The 18,946-nt window shown below is 48.5% G+C and overlaps 4 protein-coding genes across 4 annotated transcripts; all 4 read left to right on the forward strand.

Annotated features, from left to right (window-relative positions):
* Positions 1 to 8,048: 8,048 nt before the first annotated feature.
* On the forward strand, positions 8,049 to 9,758 carry Asppvi_007659 (putative C2H2 transcription factor (Con7); the record flags this gene model as incomplete). The annotated part of the gene is made up of 3 exons (XM_043303543.1): positions 8,049 to 8,744; positions 8,924 to 9,104; positions 9,409 to 9,758. The coding sequence occupies 3 exons, from the start codon at positions 8,049 to 8,051 to the stop codon at positions 9,756 to 9,758; spliced, it is 1,227 nt and encodes a 408-aa protein (XP_043159478.1).
* A 1,885-nt stretch (positions 9,759 to 11,643) lies between these two features.
* Asppvi_007660 (pentatricopeptide repeat-containing protein) lies at positions 11,644 to 14,036 on the forward strand (the record flags this gene model as incomplete). Its single annotated transcript, XM_043303544.1, has 2 exons — positions 11,644 to 12,252; positions 12,330 to 14,036. The coding sequence occupies 2 exons, from the start codon at positions 11,644 to 11,646 to the stop codon at positions 14,034 to 14,036; spliced, it is 2,316 nt and encodes a 771-aa protein (XP_043159479.1).
* A 700-nt stretch (positions 14,037 to 14,736) lies between these two features.
* Asppvi_007661 (Yip1 domain protein) lies at positions 14,737 to 15,904 on the forward strand (the record flags this gene model as incomplete). Its single annotated transcript, XM_043303545.1, has 4 exons — positions 14,737 to 14,824; positions 14,937 to 15,354; positions 15,423 to 15,575; positions 15,655 to 15,904. 4 exons carry the CDS (start codon positions 14,737 to 14,739, stop codon positions 15,902 to 15,904), a joined length of 909 nt encoding a protein of 302 aa, XP_043159480.1.
* An 801-nt stretch (positions 15,905 to 16,705) lies between these two features.
* Asppvi_007662 (Ran-binding domain-containing protein) lies at positions 16,706 to 18,567 on the forward strand (the record flags this gene model as incomplete). The annotated part of the gene is made up of 6 exons (XM_043303546.1): positions 16,706 to 16,742; positions 16,807 to 16,845; positions 16,946 to 17,490; positions 17,555 to 18,071; positions 18,139 to 18,446; positions 18,502 to 18,567. 6 exons carry the CDS (start codon positions 16,706 to 16,708, stop codon positions 18,565 to 18,567), a joined length of 1,512 nt encoding a protein of 503 aa, XP_043159481.1.
* Between the last annotated feature and the right edge of the window lie 379 nt (positions 18,568 to 18,946).

The raw sequence follows: 18,946 nt of genomic DNA on the forward strand, positions 1-18,946 counted from the left end.
CATCGCCTCATCCCATATTATAGATAGTTTCTGATGGTCATTTCGAACACAGAGACTCGATGCTCAGATTCCGTCCCGAATAATTGACATGTCAAATGATTCAGTGACGATTAACTAGGTGGCCAAGCCATCCTCGCACTGGATTGAAGCCTGAGGCTCAACTCTCCTGCGGGGCCTCCCGCGGTTCTCCCAGCTCCAAAAGGCTATGCCTAGACGGTGGGCTCGCACGGCAGTGGTTTGTACATAGTTGGTACTCGGGGAAGATAGTCATCTTGTCAATTGATCGTCCAGGCATGTCGTGGCAGTCAGCTTGTGCATAGCAGCATGACATAACGACAGCATGCCGCTGCTGGAGCATTCAAGCTGTTCGAGTCACCAACTGGCAAAGCTTTCCACTTTGATAGTGTTGCGCCAGAAGGCAGAGTCCTTCCTTTGTGCCTTGCACAAGGTCAACCAACTTAACCCAAGATATGATTGGGCGCTAGTTGTTTTAGCTAACCACAGTATATCCGCAACATAGGAATGCTAGTCTGTACCTTGTGGGCCTACTGATATGGCGCATGTGGATATTCTGACTCAGCACTCCACGGCCGAGCCTCTGAGGTCCACAGGGAGGGAGCTTCATGCCCTGGGCTCTTGCTGCGTTCATACTCCGTTCACCCTCAAGACATATAACAGGTGTATTATTATCATCAAGCTCATAGACCGGTCTTCCCGTAAAATCATAACAAATTGTCTTAGCGATTTCTTCTTGTATTCCTCCCAGCGACTATGAGAGATTTTATCCAATCTACTTGCAGGTACGACGTGCTAGATGCTCAATTCCACCTTATCATTCTGTTCCTGCTTCCTCGACACACCGACTTGCAACGAATGACGGCCTCCCAAGCAAAAGCAGCTTTAGGCATATGCTGCGAGACAAAAAGGGCTTAGGCCGTATTTTGAACTGGTTCAGGGTGGGGCCAGTCCAAGGCCAGTCCGAAGACCGTATATCGAATTATCAATAATATTAATATTTGGTTAAAGTGGATGCAAATGAGTCTAAATCGGGGAGGTCCCAAAGCGCGGATATCGGAAGCAATCTTCTTGGTAATTTGATAAATGGGTAATATTATTATTTCCTATTGTTATATTAATACGGTGTGTATGTTGGAATCTTGGATACGGAGTTACCTTAGTCAAGTCATCAACCAGGGTCAGGGATTCGGCATCCAAACCTCATCGTCTGTGCATGGTTAAGACTGATAATAGCCACTAGTCAGGTAGTTGGGTAGGCACTGAGGTAGAAACAAAGTTGTCATACTCTACCAAAAGAAGTAAAGGATGCAGCTGCCACCATCCCTTGACTATCCTGGCTTGACTTCTTAGTTCCTAAATTCCTAGAGCTGCCGTAGATCATGCACAGAACATGTACAATGAGTCACTGGCACCTCAACTATTAAAATGGGACCTTAGTGTGCAGCTACAGTGCCTTGTCGTCTATTGTCCTCCTTATGTATTTGCCATGCAGATGGTCATAAAGAGGCCAGCTTTGTAAAATTTGAAAAGACAGGCCTCAATTTATTGAGACATCCGCGGAGAACCGATTGCTTCGGGGTACCTGAAAGGGAGACAGGCTCCGTACTCAACACAAACTTACCAAGATACCAACATGATTCAGGCCACCTCCTGCTGGTGTATGGGTGGACCACGAAGTCGGAGACTCGGAGATATGGACCTTCCTCCGCCGGGGTTGTAAAACAATTAAACAAGTACGTACTCCGTACTAATCTCCTCTTTAAGATAGGCGAATCCTCCCTAGTCAGCAGACCAAACTGCCATAGCGGATCCGCAAATATACACTTAAATTTGAATCTAGGATTTGTCATTTGATTTAGTGAGCTTGGAGGTTACTTACGGATAATCTTGAATTCTACAATGTGGATACTTGCTGTCTTGGCACACTGTCCGTGCTATCATAATATCGCTATTAATACCCGACGGCTTTCAATCGACCGTGGTCGTGGAGTTGTAGAGCAGTCAAGGTATGCTTCCTGTTTGCATAATTAAAATTCATGATCTCATGTACCTAACCTGGGAACCTCGGATGTTTCTTACGATCAAAGTCAATTGGAGTCCGCGAGTATGGAATTACCTGATACTACCCCATACGGTAATTGGTACTCTAGATGGCTCAGTTGGCAAGTTTCACATAGCAGCAGCCGGATGTCTAATACAAGGGAAGTATCCTCATGGATGACGAGTCACTGTTTGAAGGCAAATTGATTATCAGATAGCCGACTATCCGAATCATCAATTTGAGTACACCATTCAGATATTTGTAAAAGAGTACCTTATGATACCTGAGGTGCGTGCTGGTCCTGGCCGGCGCCGATCTACTTCTTTGGCTCCTGAGTTTTGAGTTTTGATTTGAGTTTGGATTCAAGTTCAAGACCGCTCTTCTGCGAAATGAACCAACAATAATAACCATAATTATGACCCCATCTCGCTCCCCACATATCGGACAAGAGCTCGCACCGACTAACCAACACTTTGTTTCAGTAGTGTAACCTTTTCTCACCCTGTAAGACAGGTTGCTTAAGTTTAAAGCATTTCTAAGCGATGTTTATAGTTACATAGCCCAAAGTGTATTTAGGTTTGAGGCTGACCACCTCAGCAGCTATAGGCCACAGGATCCTAGGCCTTCGGAAAATAATCTGCAATACTTTCTATCTGGAACATCGTGAACATGGTACGGTCACGGATGCTAACAATAGTAACTCCAGATACCTGTACGCTGTTGGTACTGCCTGACTTATCGAGATCAGGCAGAGGAGGTCGGAAATGCAGCTCTGAATAAAGTGCAAATATCACGCAGGAGGGTTAAGGTAGCATACACAGAAATTAAATATCAATGCCATACTGAAACAACAGATACAACGGAGTAGGTAAGGTACTCCGTAGATACTGTGTATGGAACTTTGCAGCCCCTACGGATGGTGCTTTGTTACCCACGTGGAGCCGAGTATTATTGACTAGTTCCGACATGGTGATAATTATAGCGTGACAGCGCACTAGCCGCATAAATAATGGTACAATGGCTCATTAACGCCTGTATAGATGCAAATGAATATCAATCATAGAGGAGAAGGTGCGGAGTAAAATGAGTCAATATAAAATGATCCATTGACAAGAATTATAATCACAGGAAGTGCTTTGACGAATGCGGTTGACGAGTCTTTACCCCTATTCTTTGCATGATGCTGCAGTAAAAGCGGGAGAAAGGAAGAATTAGTAATATCATAATCTCGGACAGAGACGAAGCCCACAGATTAAGATAGCTTCTTACGGACTACTGTGCTGTCAATGGTGTGGGTCATACTGAGTATTTGGCCCCAGTGTTCCAGTTGGTCTCCAAAAATGCAAAGCAGGTATGAAGTGAACATCTACGGAGTCGGCACGGAGTACCAAGTGCTCAAAGCGAACCAACTTACTGTGGACGTGATGATCATGTAAAAAGACCCTGTAGTGTCCAGAGATTTTGGATGGTTACTTGAAGTTCGAAGCTCGAAGCTCGAAGCTCTCGTACAACACCACCCTTCGAGGCCTATGTATCCCTCGGTAGTGGCCAGTTTCTTTCCAGTTGGCGTACGGATTAGTGATTTAAGGACGGTTGTCTAACCGATCGACAGCGATCCAATAAAAGGCGACGGTAATCGGCCAGCATCCGAAACACTATGGTTCTCTGTAAGATATGGATCGTAACACAAGTCTAGACGTGATAAATAATGAAAGTATTATCTAACCCATCGTATGGAGGCAAGATAAAATCCAGGTCGTTGTAATACCTACCTTGTCGTGTTGTCATCATCCACCTGATCCATGCTTTCTTCCGAACAACAGCCCGGATAACGGCCAGGAAATAGATATAAGCGGGGGAGCAACGACACCGCCAACATCAAATGCACAGAAATCGTTCCCAGTGGATGGGTTAAGATATGGACCAGAAGCCTGTTATTGCGACATTGGGACTTGGGGAGTATGACGGGATATTGATATCACACTCTTCTGGGTTAGTACTTCAGTCATATCATAATAATGATAGAGCAGGTACGGGAGTATATCTACTCAACAAATTAAGTAGAGCTCTTATAATAACATTAACTTCTACAATATCACCTTAAGGAGTCTAGTGCACACCCTACAGAACACTGGCAATCACTCTACAGCTCATCTAATGTCACTCCAGATAAGGAAGAAGTCATCATGGTATGAGGTTGAACACTTAAGCAACAAGCATGGCTGGTGCTTCTTTTTTCCCTTTTGATTTCTCAAGTTGCTTCCCCGCTGGCCTGTTCTCTTCACCGGGAGGCATTAGTGGGCGAGGGTGTTTTGGGCTCCACCCGCGCGGGGTATGATCAGGTCAGAGCACCAATCAATTCGAGCCGCAATTAGGGACCCAGGCCTGCCCAGGCTAAAGCCTTTCCGAGGTTGGAGCCTTGCATGATTCTTGCATTCCTTAGGTAGCTTTCTCTTCCCCTTCAACATGCATGGTTGACCTCACATTAGTCCCCCTTTTGTTAGCAGACAAGCTGATGATAATTTCTGGCACTATCGTAATGATAATGGATCTTAGTTTTATGATCATGCTGGAAAGTGCAGGGTCAGATTTATACGAGTAACCCCCTAATTTTACCGGAGTACTGCCGGTATCCTGCTTGGAGTTTAGCATCTTTGTAAAAAATCACAACAATAACATTGACCACTCCGTCCCTATCCCATTACCAACATATGGTGCTGCCACTTTCCCCTGTTTTTGCGATATCATTATTGATCACATGTTTGATTATGCTACCCCGTAGCATTTCTTGCCGTAATTAGGTTGTATGGCACTTTCTAGCCAGTATCATCGAGTGCCCAAACTACACATAGATACAAGCGCTCCATGATGTTAACGAGGAATTGACACGACAAAAGTACCACAACTTGTTTACTGTATTATTGTGTATTGTGTGCTCCATACCCCCAACTTCAGTGTTGGATCCAACGACGCGACAAATGATCAATCCCCCCAACACACCACTTCAAGGTTACCTAAGGTACCTAAGCAACCTTTGATCCATGATTGATCTTTCGCTTGCTCTTCTAGGTAGGTCGGCATCCTTAAATTACGTCTTTATAGTTTACTGTGTGCTTGTACTTTGCGATGGGGTGATTCCGAGATTCGATTCCTGCTCTCCCTCCCTATGGATACACGGTACGCCATAGTCAAAGCGCCTCAAGTCACTTTCTCCCTACTATGTGAGTGATTAAATACTGCTGATGATTGGCTTACTACCCTGGTGGGCCCCACTGACGCGTTCCTGACTTGCACAAGACGAGGACTCTGGAGTAGGTACCTCTCTACGTATACGGTTTTAAACATGTACAAGTTACACAGTGTGGCATAGATGAAATCTCAAAAATCACTGGCATCGGACAAATAATGACACAAACCAGGTCTTTCAAATGAATATTTTGTATTGATATGATCTCTACGTCGAGAAATCTCTAATGATTAAGCTGTTGTGGTCAAGCAGCAGAGGATGCGTTCTGCCAATTGCTCATCGTGTTTCGAGGTACTCCCCACAAGTGAGATGACTAGGTACCTCGGGCTACTCCCATAGGGAGGTAGGTAATAATTATTTTCCGTTCCCCCTTTCCACCAGTCACCTTCAATCTACCCATCCATAATGACCTTGCCAACTAGGTAAACAGTCCCTCAGACTAAGCAGAAAGAAGCTACCTACTACCGGCATCAGCCGCCGTTTTGATTTTCTAAAGGAATACAACAACATCTATTTGTTATTAATTTTCTCCATTATTATTATTATTCTGGACTGTGTCCTACTTACACAGGCACTTATCTGGCGGACAACTTGGCTCAAAGATATTTGTCATAATTATTACATTACCCATTGGTGAACCACTGGTTGTTTCTGAGCATTTCCGTTATTATTTCCTGCCCATCAAAGCATCCTCTACTACGGAGTAGGGGAACCTGCACGCGCTCTTCGCTTTTCCCCGACCTGCGCTACACCCTCTTCTTCACTAGGGCCGCGCTATTTGGACCTTTACCCAGACCGTTCAAGCCGTTCCTCGGGCACGCCATATTAGCCCATCCTCGATCTGTCCTTACTCTAAGTAAAGTCCTGACTACTTTGACCACGACCAGTGATCTTGGATGGTCTCCACGGGCGCACACGCTAGGTTCATGACAGTCTCCCTGCGGCCGGTACTCGACACGCGCACCGTCTGTCCCAAGTCGCGGCTAGACTATCCAAGCTCTAAGCCTCTAACAGCAATTCGTCCTACTATAAGTTTTTTTCAACATCATCTTGAATTTTCGTCAACACCGCGGCACACCACAACAGACAACTGCGGAGAGGATTCCGGGTGGGCGAATTACATGAGCCATACCCAATAGAAGGAAAAGGGGGTCCTCGGTAAAATTCTAATCTCGCCACTTTTCCTGCGGAGAGCTCCGCTCTCAAACGAGAGAAAGAGAGGGAAAAAGTGAAAAAGAAAGTCAGACAAGGAAAGCTTAGCCGGGAAAAGAGCCTACAACAGTACAGGCTTACAGCTTACTCGAAGACACGAAAACACAGATCCGCCAACCGACTAGATTGGATACTACTGAGGGGAAGGGGTGTAAAAAACCATTGGAGAATCAAAAGGAAAAAATTGCTATTTTTTTCTTACCGTCGGAGAGCCCTGATATTTCACGGAAAAAGTGGGTCGGAATTACTGAGTGGTAACGGACCCATCACCACAAAGCGACAGCACTCCGGCGATTCAAGTTCCGAAGCAGAAGGGAAAGAGAGAAAAAGAAAAAGGAAAAAGAAAAGTAAAGGAAAGAAGACCGGCGAATAGAAACGCAATTTGCGAGAATCCCATCTGACCCCCCTCTTACGTTCCTCTGGGAGGGTTCTGTTATCGCCTCCAAGTCTGAAAAAGCCTGAGCATCTATTGGGCGGTGGCTTTTCAATATTTCCTCTCCTCTCCCTCTCCGTCTCCTTTTCACCACTGAAAGATTACGTCCCCACGCACTCCACCAACACCCTCGGAACGCACGAGGTGCTCTTAACCTGTGATCTCTTTTCCTTTCTTTCCTTTTCGTCCTTTTTTCCTTTCACTGCTGCTGAAAAGAATCGCGACTTGGTTCATCCGAAGCCTTTTTAGGTCGCCTTCTCCACCCAGGTTAGTTACCGGGTCGAGTCCGACCAAATTTCCCTCCGTCTCGATTTTAGGGTGGTTTATATCCTGGGTTGCCACTCGATCAAGACCGTCTCTCGCGCTATCTCTCTTTGAGCCTGGTGGTCCATTTTTATTTGTTTTTTACAATCTTAAACCTTTTATCTAATCATTTCCTCGTTTCGCTTGTGGGTGCTGTGACTGGCCTTGGCCCTGGATTACTTTCTTAACCCTCGTCCCCCAGGCCTAAAAGCGACGGTTCCTTTTTTCTTCCCGCTGGTTCCTCGTGCTGCTGTGCCTACCGCCACCTGCAAGGCATCCTCCATCCACCCTAAAGGCGACTAAGGCAATTAAGCATCATCTTGATCCAAGCATCATATCTCTCAAATCCAGCACCGTCTGATATCCCTATTATTAACCCCGTTTGTCAATTACTTCTGCCCCTCGGTGTCATTGGTTTTACGACGAGATCACGCGCTTGATCTTGTCTGTTTTCTTTCAATTTCCATTCACCTTCGAATCATCAGCTCGGGTGTGAATAGCGCCTGCGCGAGTCCTGTCAGCTGATACTGTTTCTGGATTGAGCTGCTTCCATCCAGATTCACTGAAAAGTACGTTCTACAAAGGAAGAAAGAAAAGGAAAAAGAGAAAGGCTTCGCCACAAGATCATATTGCGATCTCCTACACTTTCCTTCCCCTTCTTCATATCGCGATACAACATAGTCGTGTTTGTATCCATAAAGCTCATTGTGTTTTTCGACGCGTCTAGAAACAGCAGACACGCGAGTTTGGAGGAAGATTAGGGACTTCTCCGGTTCCGGCTAGATCTGTGTTTTATGGACAACAGACCTGCCTCCGAGTACGCGCAGTCAGGTTCGCACTTTCCGTATCCACCGTCTGCCGCTGCGCATTCTGAACTCCCAGCTGCAGACCAGGCTTCTGCTGCTGCCACTGCTCAATACACGCCTCAGCAAGAGGTCCGTCCTACCCCTCAGTACACGCCTCAACCCGAGGTTAGACCTGCCTCTGCCGCCGCCGCCAACATTTCGTCCTCCAACACACCGCAGTCGGACTACGGTCTGAACCAGCCGCCCGCCGCGCGCTCACCCGCTTATCCGGACTACCTCGCTCGCCCACCTCAATACCATCACGCCCCCAACACCCAGGCCGGTGGTGCGGCAGGTATGGCTCAAGCAACAAGTCCGTCCATGACCACCCTCCATGATGGGCACCAAAATGACCATCGCAATCACACGAACGTGAAGTCTGACGCGGACGTTCCTATAGATCCCTCAATCGCGGCCTCCAGCCCTACCTATCCTCCTCCATATTCGCCCTATCAGCCTCAAGGTCATGACATGGCCCAGTATCAAGGTCATCCTCCCCCACCGCCTCCTCAGATGTATGGGCGTCCGGAATGGTCGCATGGTTATGGACAGCACCAGCACGGTCTTCCTGGGCCCTATAGCGCTCCTGCTACAACGGTTGGTCCCGCCTCCCCTGCTGCGACCGCAGGGCCGCGCCCTGGCCAGGTATGTCTTTGATAATTTTGGCGTCTATTTCCAAAGGCTGCGCGTCGGCGTTTTTTGTTGTCTTGGACGCCTCGGAAATTGGAGGCCGCTGCCAGCGTGCCTGACGGGGCTGTGGAACACGGCGCACTCTTCATCTGCACCGAATATGTTATTCAAAAGCTCATTGAATTTTTTTGCAGGTCTACTCTTTTGTGCCCATTCCTGGGGCACAACAGCACAAACGACCCCGACGTCGCTATGAAGAAATCGAACGTATGTACAAGTGCGGTTGGAACGGGTGCGAAAAGGCTTACGGTACTCTCAACCACCTGAATGCCCACGTTACCATGCAGTCGCACGGAGCCAAGCGGACTCCCGAAGGTATGTTTCCGATATATTCCTCTATCTTCGTTTCTCTCTCTTTGTTAAATCCCAACTGCAATGTCACGGAGTTGCCCTGTCCTTGATAGCGACTTTGGTTTCGATTAGACTAGTGCGGGTATCTCACACTAGTCGAGTTACACTGCTTTAGCGCTGCGGATCGCAGTAGCGCAAGGCACTGGCGCGGAGTTAAATCCTACATACCCGTTCAACTTTGATGCTCACATCGAGCATTTTGTTTCATTTGCCCGCTTTTCACTCACCCTCTACTGTGTTCTATTATCTAATTTGCCCTTTACCACAGAATTCAAAGAAATCCGCAAGGAATGGAAAGCTCGAAAGAAGGAGGAAGAGGCCCAGCGTAAAGCTGCCGAGGAGCGTGAGCGTGCTGCCGCCGCTCAAGCTGCTCAGGCGAACCAGGTTGATGCCCCCGGTCCTACCGATCCCGCGCAGGCTCAACCTCCTGCTTACGCTGGCGGTGTCCGCCCTCAGCTGCCGCCAATTGGCTACCAACCTGCCGATGGCCAAGTACCGGGGCAGTATGGCGGTGCCAGTGGCATGGTGTATCAGGGTAATGGCCAGATGGCCTATCCTCCAAACTACCCTCACTCCCCGTATGGACAAAGCGGGCAGGTGTATCAGCAACGTAAGTAGTCAGTCCTTTGTTATCATTGCATTGTCGGGACCGAGCCACGAGGAAATGCACAAAAAAGAGAAGAAGGAAAAAAAAAATCCCTTGTCAACATGCCGGAAGGCAGGATGGAAAAGACGTTTCAACGAGGTCCTTGGATCTATTGCTCTAGGGACAATAGCTGATCGACGATGGCTTCTCACAGAAAACCAATCGGCCAGCTACCCACAATAGATGCCCATCATTCCTGTGTTCTCTCAGGTTGCATATTCTAATATCTCTTATCTCCCTAATCCCGTGTCGCCATCGCGGATCTAATTCTTTAAGTCTCGCGCACATGATACCATCTGGCCTTAATTCGTTATTCTCGAAGAGCGGCCTTGCGACTTACGCTCTGTTCCCGTTGTTGTTGTTTTTGAATTAGATCGCTTGACATGAAAAGAGAAGACAAAACCTACCCCTTTGCACTCAAAAGACAACATGCCCTCGTCCTTGCAAAGACTGGCTCCAGGACTGTTGTGATTTTGGACTCCTGGCGAGGCACTTTGCATGAGCTGAGCGTTCTCCTGTGATACATGCCGGCATCTTTTTATCGAGCCCCTTTCATTGATACTCTGCTTCACTTCGCATTGTACTTTTTTCTTTCCTTTGTCCTGACTGATGTTTTTCTTTCCTCGTTACCCTGGGTTGGTTTGAACTTGTGCATTATGTCCTTTGCTCAGTGGACCTTCCACGCAGTCATGACCCTGTCTGGTGGCTGAAGTCTTACAATTCGATCTTGATTATTCTGCTCTTTGTTCCTGGTGGCAACTGCCGCCTCGTTGGGCCTCTGACATTTGAGACACGTGATGTGGTGCAGATTCGAAGCTTGATAGCTCAAATGATGATGTCAAAAAGATTTAAATGCGGTTTCGTCGTAGATTAATAATATTCCTCGGCAACATCACTTGGAGGTCAAGAGTTGGGGTCGACCTCGCAACCCCTATGAATGACACAGGTACGGGGAAGCACTGTGCATGAACGGGTTGAAGTACCAGGAGGGTTCGTGAGGCTGAGTAAGATATGAGCAGAGGTTCATGCCACACTTTAGAGAGGTATAGAGTAAGACATTGTCATGTGCCTTGACTATGATTTGAGGTTTCCCTGGGCTGCTCGATTCAATCGTGCTTTTTACTAAATGAGACTGTTGCCGTTGCAATTCTATGTCATTTTAAGTCGAACCCCAGTTCGTCGCTGCTTATCCCTCTTAACCTTCAAGCGGAAGGTTCCCACTTTTCTGAGAAATCGGTAAGGTAGGACAGACTAATATCCTAAGTGGCCTAGCCGTAAATAATAAATGCAACGATTAGTCGATCCTGAAGCATGTACGGGACTAAGAAACGGGACTACCGAGGGAGGCTAACAGTAAGCATGAGCCCGTGGTCTCATAAGGCTGAACCAACAGCATAGCAGAGTGGCGAAGCTGTGCAACATGTGGCTTTGTAGTGTGGCTAGTGCAGTTTTCGTGACTCTGAAGCAAGATAATCCGAACGGAATTATGTTCCCCCGCACAAGCGCAGCAATCGCAGTGCGCTAACCTTTTATTGTCTAGCTCGGATAGCAGCGATAAGGCGCCTTTTTGGGCCTGGTCTGTATGATTTCTTCTGGTGGCCGCTCAAGGGTGTTATTCTGTCCAACGTCTTTATCTTCTCTTCCTTAATAATTTTTGTTGATCACTGTTCTTGCGAAAATACGAATAGCKGGTCGTTTGAATCTTCTTGCTCTGCCGGTCCAGCTTCGACATTGGGAGTTGACGGTTGCTTATTCGACTACGCCGGGTCGAACTTTTGGACGCTACAAAGGGGTCTTTAGAGAATCAGGTGTTAGTGGTTGAGGACATACGGTAGAGTGAAGACTTGAAGGCCCTAAATGCTTCGCTGTACCAATGGCGCTGCGCTTCGGACCAGTGTCCAGCACACTGTCGGATTGAGAAGTCTGCCGGTCTCACGATCCACTCAAGCCTCCCAGAGCATCCTATATACTGCTCCTCTTGCGCGCCCCGCACAGAGAGGTCCAGTTGTGGGGCAATCTGTGGCCTGGGGGTCAATTTCCGGCGTGAAGTGGTACTCGACAGAGACTTCGGGGTTGGCCGCTGCGGAAGAGCAAAGTGCTGCTGATTCAACAGCGAATTTTGAGGACGACGAGTCACAACACAAACCGAGCTGGGGTCGGAGAAAACGCTACCAGGACCATGTGCTGTTGGAGATTGCCAGCGGCGGGGCGCATCCCGATGGTGGTCCCTTAGCGGACATAATCAGGAAGAAGGTGGTAAAGAAGGAGTTGAAGTGGTTGCAGGATCCTAAGGCGCTGGCGGACCGAGTCGCCAAAATCTTGAAAGCCGACGATTTTCCTCTCGCGGTGGCGATTGTTCGCGGGGCGCAGAAGGAGAATATGGAATGCTCAGTGGGGTGGAATCACTTACTGGAATACTGTATGGAGAAGAAGCAACCCAAAGCGGCATGGAGTCTGTACAATGAAGTGAGTACTGTTTTTTTCCCCTTCATAAGTTCTCTTCTTGCACGATCGCTGACTGTCGTCTCTCCGCGAACTCGCAGATGAAGAAGCGTGGACGAAAGCCTACTTCCTGGACTTATACGATTATGTTGTATGGTCTTGCCACAGTGCCAAGTTCCGTGCACATAGGATTGAACCCCGTGAAAACTGCTTTGTCAATTTACAGATCTATCTATGAGCTTAACTCTGCAGCCAAGCCCTCTATCATCCACAGCAACGCCATGCTCACCGTATGTGTTCGCCATGGACATACAGATACACTATGGGAGATTGCGAGTGAGCTACCCGAGGATGGGCCATGCTCGCCCGATGCTGTGACATACACCCTTATATTGAGAGCCATCAAAGACGCCATTAGCTCTGATGTGAAGAAGATGTCTGAGATTGATCGCATCTTGGAACGAAAGGCTCAGGGCGTCAGGGAAGGCAAACGAATCTGGTCTGATGTTGTCTACCGGTGGAGCAGAAGTCAACTCAACTTAGACATCCAACTCGTGCGTACAATGGCCCTCCTCTTGCTTGAAGGCGGCAGCGAGCGCGATTGTTACGATGTCTTCGCGCTCTTGAATCAAACTACTGGGCTCCCCATCCTGGCAAAGAAGCCTTCACCTGAGCACCAGCGGGAGTCTGAGATGGTCAGACGTCAAAAGAGCCGACCCGCAGAGAATAAGGAGATGGAAGACGTTCCCTTTGTAGACGAAGGCAACCGACCATACAAACTAGCACAGACCGAAATGGAAGAACCCGAAGAAAAGACTGAGCAAAAAGAGGAAGAGGAAGAGGATGAGGAATTTGAAAATCTTTTTGACCCAGTGGTGTCTACTGATTCTGCTTCGAAAATGAAGAAAGGCACCATTGGTCCGTCCTACGTTGTTCCAGGTAACGAGGAGCTCACCGTGCTCATCGAAGCTTGTTATACCATGACTCAGGGTCTTAGTGCTGGAAAAGCTTACTGGAAGCTTCTAACGCTAGGGGATCATGAGTATACCATCAAACCAGACATGCCTTCGTCGCATGCATACTTACGACTACTAAGACAGTATCGCGCTAGTCATGCTACGGTCGAGGTTGTGCGCGACCAGGTGACCGAGCCAAATTGGAAAACGTTCCACATCGCGTTTAGCTGTTGTCTTCGCGATCGCAGGAATCTCAACGTTCTCAAAAATGCCAACGAACTATTGGGATTGATGGACAAGTCCATGGTCCTTCCCCACCCCCGGGCGCTTGACAAATATCTTAACCTCGTGCAAGTACTACAGGACAATCCACAGCATCTCGTATCATTGAATGGTCTGAAGGCTGGGCGAAAGCCTTCGGACAGCCTCGACATCATGGGTCGGAGATTACAGCTGAGCTTGCAGAGAGTTGCTTTGGAGAACCTGCGTCCTCAAATTGACAAGCTTCATGAGGCTATGAAGAATGGAAAGGCTTCATTTATGTCACGGCGGGAGCGTCAGTGGGCGGCAGCGGGCGATACAGTTTCTGGTGCGACCGCTCGCAAGGTGATGGATCGCACCCGAGGTCTGATTGACGAGATCCTCAAGCCCCAAAATGCGTCCTTACTTTCCAAATCGGACCGTGATAAATTCGAGCAAGAGTCGCAGAAACTCCGCGAATACTCGGACGCTGATATGGTCCGAAAGTTCGAATACGCTCGAGTGTATCCAACCCTCGAACAGGTCATGGCATTCCAGGAGAAGCATGACCCTAAACAGAAGGCTGATGAAGCCGCTGATGAGGCCGACTAAGCTTCCTATCCATATGCGAGCTTATGGTCGGGCTGTTCAGAAGCCTCTTGGACTTTGTATAAACATCATCTCATTACTATATTCCCTCTTGGTCTGGCATCTTGCATGCATATACAGGGGTCGGCATTGCAACACTAATATTGCAACACTAACATGTATATTATACGGGGTCTTTTCTGTTTCCTATAGCATTGGAGATCTGTGCCTGTAAATATTTGATCTCCATAATCACTTCTAGATCACATCGGACAATCGGTGATTGATGATCGACTGGTCACATTGTGTCGAACTGATTCAAGCTTAGGTCCACGTGCACACGTATCAGCACCAGCTGAAGTATACAACCTCTGATAAATCACCACCTAGTCTAAGACATATTAGTATGAATTATTAGTACTACTGTTGGGAAGGGTGGATTGGTTCATTCTTACTTGTGCATAGAGATACTGTTCCGCCTGCCATTTTCGGCCCGTGCGCGTACGTAATGCCACTCTAGCCTCTCCGCCTGAGACAGCAGCATGATGGAGACTTTACTGCTGTTTCCAAGGGACTCACCATCAAAATAGTCTGTTGAGAATTAAAATACCTTTTGACATATTTCAGTCGAGGGGGCAAGGTGCTTGGAGAGTATACAGCTTGACAGGGTGTGGAAATCTACCATTGGACCAGAGTCGGAGCTCAAGCAATCTACGTGCCTACCATGGCCAGCACTTCGCAAAGCCGTTTCCATGAGGATCTACACGATGATGAATCGATCCTTGATGACGACCTAATCGAGGCAGATGCTGGTGAGTACGCCTCATTTTCCAGGTTCTCTCTCGATTTTATTAATTCGGCTCTTGTTTGTTTACCCGAGCTACTACGATGTACTGATGCTTCATGACCTTCCTACCATGCCAGCCATCGAAGCCGATGACCCTCTTCACACTTCCGATACCGCTCCGCTAAGAGGCAACATCCAGTCCGAACCCTCGAGTTCGAGCAGAGGAGGTTTCGGAACCAATTTATCCAGCAATTACCTGACATCGACCATACCGGGAGAGGATCGCCGCGCAACGCAGAACACCATTGATGAAACCGTGTGGGAGACGCTCTCACGAGATCTGCGAGCCGTGTGGGAGAAGATGCGCCAAGTGCTGTGGCCTAAGTACCTGATGGGAGGTATGCTGCAGCGCGGCGGCGGAGGCATCGGGGCCGCCGAGAGAGGAGAAGCGACCGGGTTCGGTGGCGGACTTAGAGGCCTTGTAGGACGCTGGCCGGATGCCGATGTCGTCTTGCAGGGTGGAATGAGTGAGGGTCTGCGTGACTGGGATCTTTGGTAAGTGGGAAAGGTGGATTGAAACGGCGGCCTGGCTGGCTGGCTAACATGCTCAAAACTATGTATAGGGGTCCGCTTATTTTCTGCTTGCTCCTGAGCATGTTCCTGTCGATGCGCGCAAAGGATGACCAGTCATCCCTTGTCTTCTCGGGTGTCTTCTCCTTAGTCTGGATTGGAGAGGCTGTTGTGACCTTGCAGATCAAGTTGCTGGGTGGGAATATGTATGTTTATCCTTGGAAATGTTTGGAGTGCCGACGTACAGAGACATTAATTGACTAACAACTGATCCTCGGTCATTAGTTCTTTCTTCCAATCCGTCTGCATCATCGGATACACCTTGTTCCCTCTGGTCATCGCTGCTATGCTCAGCGCATTGGGTCTCCCGACTATTGCCCGGATACCGGTGTACCTAGTGCTCATTGCATGGTCCTTGGCTGCAGGTGTGAGCATTTTGGGTGGTTCGGGTGTCATCAAGAACCGGGTAGGCATTGCGGTCTATCCTCTGTTCGTATTCTACATCGCGATCGGCTGTCTTTGTTTTATCAGTTAGAAGATTGGAGGATCGATACGGCCGCCCAGATATCCTTTCAATCTAGTTGCGAACGAAGGTTCCAGTATACAGTCAAGCCCGAGATGAACTGGAAAGGGACAGGAACACAACATTTGGGCATTTATGCTGCTATATCACCAGCGAATGAGCTCTTTTTATTTGTTTGTTCCAGCTATTATCATATCCGAATTCACAAGTATTGTACTATTAGATATTCTAGCATTTCCAAGATATCCAATGGAATGTTCTGCCCAGACTCCATTGACAGCTGCTTCAAGGTAAGCGGGGTGGATCCGAGCGGTGACCGGGCGACAAGCCAGACTGAAATAAGACAACACAACTCAGCGTCACTCTACTTGGAACTCGATTGCGTCTCGGTCTGCCGCTTCATCACCTTCCTTCCTCTACCCTCGGCATTGATAACTTCACCTATAAGCTTTGACTGGCATCGCAACAGATAGTCTGCAAAAGAGGTACGTCGTTCGGCTGGTTCGCATCGCACGTGTTGGTACAACCTCATTGTACCGTGAGTGGGGCTTGAACTGCAGCTACTCTGTGTTGTTCTCCCTTCTCCCTTCGCTCGACCTTTGCTGGATTTATGACTGAGTCTTCGCACTGAGACGACATATATGTTTGTCGAATGACCCTTCTGATGTGCCCATTGAGTTGACACCCCAGGTCTCAGTGTCATACAGAGCCTTATCTACTAGTTGAGCGCTACGATAATCCGAGCTGGGTTGGCCGTGAAAAGCTTGTCTCTACGCTATCGAATGAGGTTACTGGTGGAAATAACTTATAAATATGGCGTCGGATCTACAACCTGCTGCAGTTATGGAAGGTAGAGTTCCTGTTTCCTGGAACTCGTATGGAAGTTCTATGTTGACGCAGCGGCTTGCTATTAGGTCAGATCCGAAAGGAGGAGGAAACGGGAAAGACGCAAGGTATGAGAAACACTGTCCGGGTGCTTGTTATCGTACCCAAAACGATCACCGGAAATCCTCTCTCTTTGCATAATTGAATTAACACCCACTGCGGTTGCAGGAACCACGGCGGAAGATAGCCAGGCGTCTGACAACGAGGGAACCGAGCGTCCCGTGCGACAGAAACTGAAGGAGACGTCAATCGCTTCTACTCAGCAGGAAACAATCGCCAAGAACGGTGAGGAAGCAACCGATGCGAAGGTGAGGTCGACTTCAGATGCACACCAATCAGCGGATATCAACCACACCATGGAACTCGGCGGAGGGTCGAATAGCCGATCGAGCAGCCGTGGCAGAAAGAGATCATTCGACGACGACGAGGCCGAGAGTGATGGCGAGGAACATGGTCACAGACGCAAGAGATCGCGCGACTCTACCAGCGAAGTCGACGAGCAGCCGCCACGGAGTGAGAATAATCTTCCAAGGAAGATCTTGAGCCCAAAGAAAAAGAGAAGTCGGGACAAGCTCGATGAAGACGAGTCCGAGCAACGTGCTACGGAGAAGACGGATACGAAGACCGAGAATGTAGAATCAGAAGAGAAACCCGAGTCTGAAGGACAGCCTGAGAAGAAGCGACACCGTGACAATTCGACGGAAAGAAAGCCAGTAAGTGTTGATTGTCGATTGTAGTTTTGGCCGGGAATAGGCACTGACATGCATGGCTCAGCAGGCCCCTGTCACGAGCGCCTTTGCGAATACGTCCGCAGTCTCTCCATTCGGCTCCCTTGGCGCATCAAAATCAAAGGAAGAAGAACCTACCAAACCGGCGCCTGTAACCTCTACGTCTGCCTTTGCCTCGTCAAGCCTGGCAGCATTTGCTGGCTCAGAGCAGTCGCCTTTCGGTTCGCTTGGAGCGTCCACTCCATCTGTTTTCAAGTCGCCAGCCGCGTCCGAGAGTGAGAAACCAGCGGCCACGGGGTTTGCAGCTGGAGCAAGTACCTCCGGCTTTGCGGCCTTAGGATCTGGTTTTTCAGGGTTCAGTGGTGGATTCGGAGCAGCTGCTAAACCCGGGGGCCTCACCAGCTTCGCTTCTCCCACTGCGCCTAGCACCTTTGGCAGCAGCACTAAGGACAAGCCATTTGGAGCAGCGGATGCGGATGAAGAAGAGGAGGAAGAGGACGAAGCCGAAACAGGTCCCAAAGAATTCGAGGCAGAGAAACCCGACGAGAGATTCTTTGAGCGGCAAAGTATGTGATATTTTGTCCTATTCATACTGAACTGCTTCAAAACTGACGTCTTTCCTTTCTACCACAGTTGAGACAGGCGAGGAACAAGAAAAGACGTACTTCAGCGGCAAAGCGAAGCTTTTCCAGTTCACGAACAAGGAATGGAAGGAGCGTGGTATTGGCACATTCAAGGTGAATGTGAAAGTAACGGAAGGCCAGGAGGACAAAAAAGCGGCTCGCATGATCATGCGAGCGGATGGCGTCTTGAGGGTCATGCTCAACACGCCCCTTTTCAAGGGAATGAAGGTCGGAGATCCATCGGGCAACGAACCCAAGTCCAAGCAGATTCATCTTGTTGGTGTCGAGGATGGCCGTACTGTTCCCCTCCTGCTCAGGGTAAGGCATTCCTCCACAACTGCCCATCGTGATATGGTTGCTGACATAACACTAGGTGGGAAGTGAGGACGTCGCCAAAGAGCTCTACCATGTCATTCAGGATCTATTACAGTACCAGTAGACTAGGTCACTAAAGGCTCGGTTGCGACGACGCAACACATTCGGTGATGGGAGTACATTGCAGCAAATTATTAGCTGTCCATATTTGGAAACCTTTACGATACCTGAACCGACAGTAGATCTTATCGGGCAATTGGCAAAGCAAGCTTGGAGATGTGGGCTGGCTTTCTTGCATTTTCTGGCTAGGTTGTTGGGGGCTTGAAGCTTTGGAGCTTGAAGCTTTGGAGCATGGCTTGAACTATCTAGACCGAGGAGTAACTTCTGTCTTCTTTAATACATATTGCACTTTTCTCTCGCTTCGTTTTGGTGTTGAAACTACCTATTTGGGAAGTAGAGTACGCTAGTCCGTAAGTGGGTATATTAAATGCGATGGCACGTGA

This window comes from Aspergillus pseudoviridinutans, assembly GCF_018340605.1.
Source record: "Aspergillus pseudoviridinutans IFM 55266 DNA, scaffold_5, whole genome shotgun sequence".
NCBI classification, from domain to species: Eukaryota; Fungi; Ascomycota; class Eurotiomycetes; order Eurotiales; family Aspergillaceae; genus Aspergillus; species Aspergillus pseudoviridinutans.